A 2,536-nucleotide genomic window follows, 5' to 3' on the forward strand; every position below is an offset into this window, starting at 1 on the left:
TTTATTCTAGCTTACTGGCAGCTGATTAGATGGTACCCACACAGATTGAGGGTGGGTCGCCCTCTCCCAGTCCACTGACTCAAATGTTAATCTCCCTTGGCAACACCCTCACAGACACACCCAGAAACAATACTTTGCATCCTTCATTGCAATCAAGTTGATACTTAATACTGACCATCACAGCATCTGTGTATATAATGATATCCGTGTCTGTATGTGTATCTGACATTGGATAACCAAAGATCCAGCAGATACCAAATACTGTATGTTCTCACTTATAAGTGGGAACTAAGCTACCAGGATGCGAAGCATAAAAATGCCATGGACTGTGGGGACTCGGGGGAAGCAAGGGGTGGGGTTAGGGATAAAAGACTACACATTGGGTACACTTGACACTGCTCTGGTGATGGGTGCACCAAAATCTCAGTAGCTGCCACTGAAGAACTTATCCATGTAACCAAAAGCCACCTGTTTCCCAAAAGCTATTGAAATAATTTTTTTTTTTTTTAAAAAAGGTCCAGCAGAATATATGCTGGATTATTTATAGAAGTCACCTCTGAGAAATGCTATTGGAGATGATGGTGACTTTCATTTTTTAAAATATATATAGGTCTATATTTTGATACTTTTATAATGACTATTATAAATTAAAGATGTTATTTAAAAAGGGAAAATGATGTACATCCCTGCTGCGGTGTTTGCCTCATGGTGGAGAGTGAGGGAGGGACTGCTACTAAACCTAAGAGGGACTTGTTGGGATTTTTTTTTTTCTTATTTAAAAATAAAAATAAAAAGGGAAGCAATTATGACAAAACTTGAGGAAGCAATTATGACAAAATTGACAAAACTTGTCAATTGTCTATAATTTTCCAGTATGTTTTTCTGTTTTCTAAAATTCCTCAAAAGGTAGATAACAGTATCCAACAGTTATATCTATAAAACTATTATTGATTTAAAATAAATGATACTGTTATTTTGAAGAACTTATTTAGGCAAATGTCATATGATGCCAATTTTACTTATTTTCTTCTTTATAAAGATATATTGCTTTTGAGATTTAATTATGTGTTTAAGATGTATGCTCAACTACCAGAATTTCTTTAAATTGATTCATTCTAGAATATCGACTGTCCAGTTTAAGATGGTTTGACCTACTGATTTTTTTGACTGTGACAGTGTTAAGGCCATGTGCATTCAGTAGAAAGCACACTTCAAATACCCATACCACCATCTGTTTTTCAATTTCAGTACAGCATTCAGTAAATTACATGAGATATTCAGCATTTCGTCATGAAATAGTATTTGCATTAGATGATTTTGTCCAGCTGTCAGCTAATACAAGTGTTCCTAGCACATTTCAGGTGGCTCGGCTAAGCTGTGATGCTGGATAGATTAGGTGTATTAAATGCATTGTCAGCTTATTATGATGGGTGTATTGGAACATACCCCATTCTAAGTTGAGGAGCATCTGTACAATTAATGCAGCTTCCCTGTGAACTAAGCATATTTGTTCATTATAATTTTTTAAATCAATGTTACACAGTTTTCTGTGTGCTGGGCATGGCGCTAGATACCTGATCTCTCATAATCCTCACAACAAACCTATGTCATGGGTGTTTATTTCCTCATTTTACAAATGTGAAAACTAAGACCAAGGGAAGCTACCTGCCCAGAACCACATTCTTGGTAAGTAGCTGCGGCAGAGTTTAACTGAGGTGTCTCTTTCCCCAACACCTGGATATATGTATCTGCAGGTCTGTGTCTTTCCTTATAGTCACCTTTGCTGCATTCACCTTGTCCTAAAGTGAGTCATGGCAGCTTATAAAAACTTAAAATAGCTATATGACAGGATTGTTTAAAAACTAAGGTAATTTAAGTGGAAAAAAGGAAACGAGGTCAGGAATATAAGAAGTGCCCTGCTTTATCTGCAGTTATATAACGCACATTGATTTTTAATGTGTACATTCATTTTTCTAGGCCTGGTTGCAGTATGCCTGAAATTTGGGATGTAGAAGATCCTGCCAATGCTGGGAAAACTCCCTTATGTAACCTCTTGGTGAAGGATTCCAAACCTCACTTCACCACTGTATTCCAGAACAGTGTTTACAAAGTCCTAGAAGTTGTAAAAGAATGACTGCTACATGAACTGCTGCCTATGGAGAACTACATCAGTAACGGTTTTAATGTTTTGCTAAGTCATGTGTTGTTCATATCCCAAAAACTTTTGTAGGTAACTGTTTTCAAATAGAAAACGTTTTATTTGGTCAATTTGAATGTCATTCTAATTATAAAAATGACTTTTACCTTTATCAATTGGTTACTGTTTCAATGCACCCTTTAAAATTTGCTATGCAAATGAGTATATGCTTGTACTTGACTTTGATATTTGTGCTAAGGTAAGCAAAGCTACCTGTATAAAGAAAACACAATGGGTTGTGACAAGGGTGACATGAAAATACAGGACAATTCTGACTATGTAGGGGCTGATTTTATAGTGTAAGAACTTTTAATGCTTCTTTTTTCTGCCTCTCGCTCT

General features: G+C 36.1%; 1 protein-coding gene across 1 annotated transcript in view; it reads left to right on the plus strand.

The window, feature by feature from the left end:
- Window positions 1–2,299, plus strand: part of DPY19L1 (dpy-19-like 1 (C. elegans)) — a 117,932-nt gene extending 115,633 nt beyond the window's left edge. Inside the window, exon 22 of the mRNA XM_011973072.1 lies at window positions 1,978–2,299. Coding sequence (XP_011828462.1) covers window positions 1,978–2,134 — 157 coding nt within the window. The 3' untranslated portion in view covers window positions 2,135–2,299. The remainder of the gene's footprint in view (window positions 1–1,977) is intronic.
- Window positions 2,300–2,536: the final 237 nt, after the last annotated feature.

This window comes from Mandrillus leucophaeus, unplaced genomic scaffold (assembly GCF_000951045.1).
Source record: "Mandrillus leucophaeus isolate KB7577 unplaced genomic scaffold, Mleu.le_1.0 Scaffold100, whole genome shotgun sequence".
NCBI lineage: Eukaryota > Metazoa > Chordata > Mammalia > Primates > Cercopithecidae > Mandrillus > Mandrillus leucophaeus.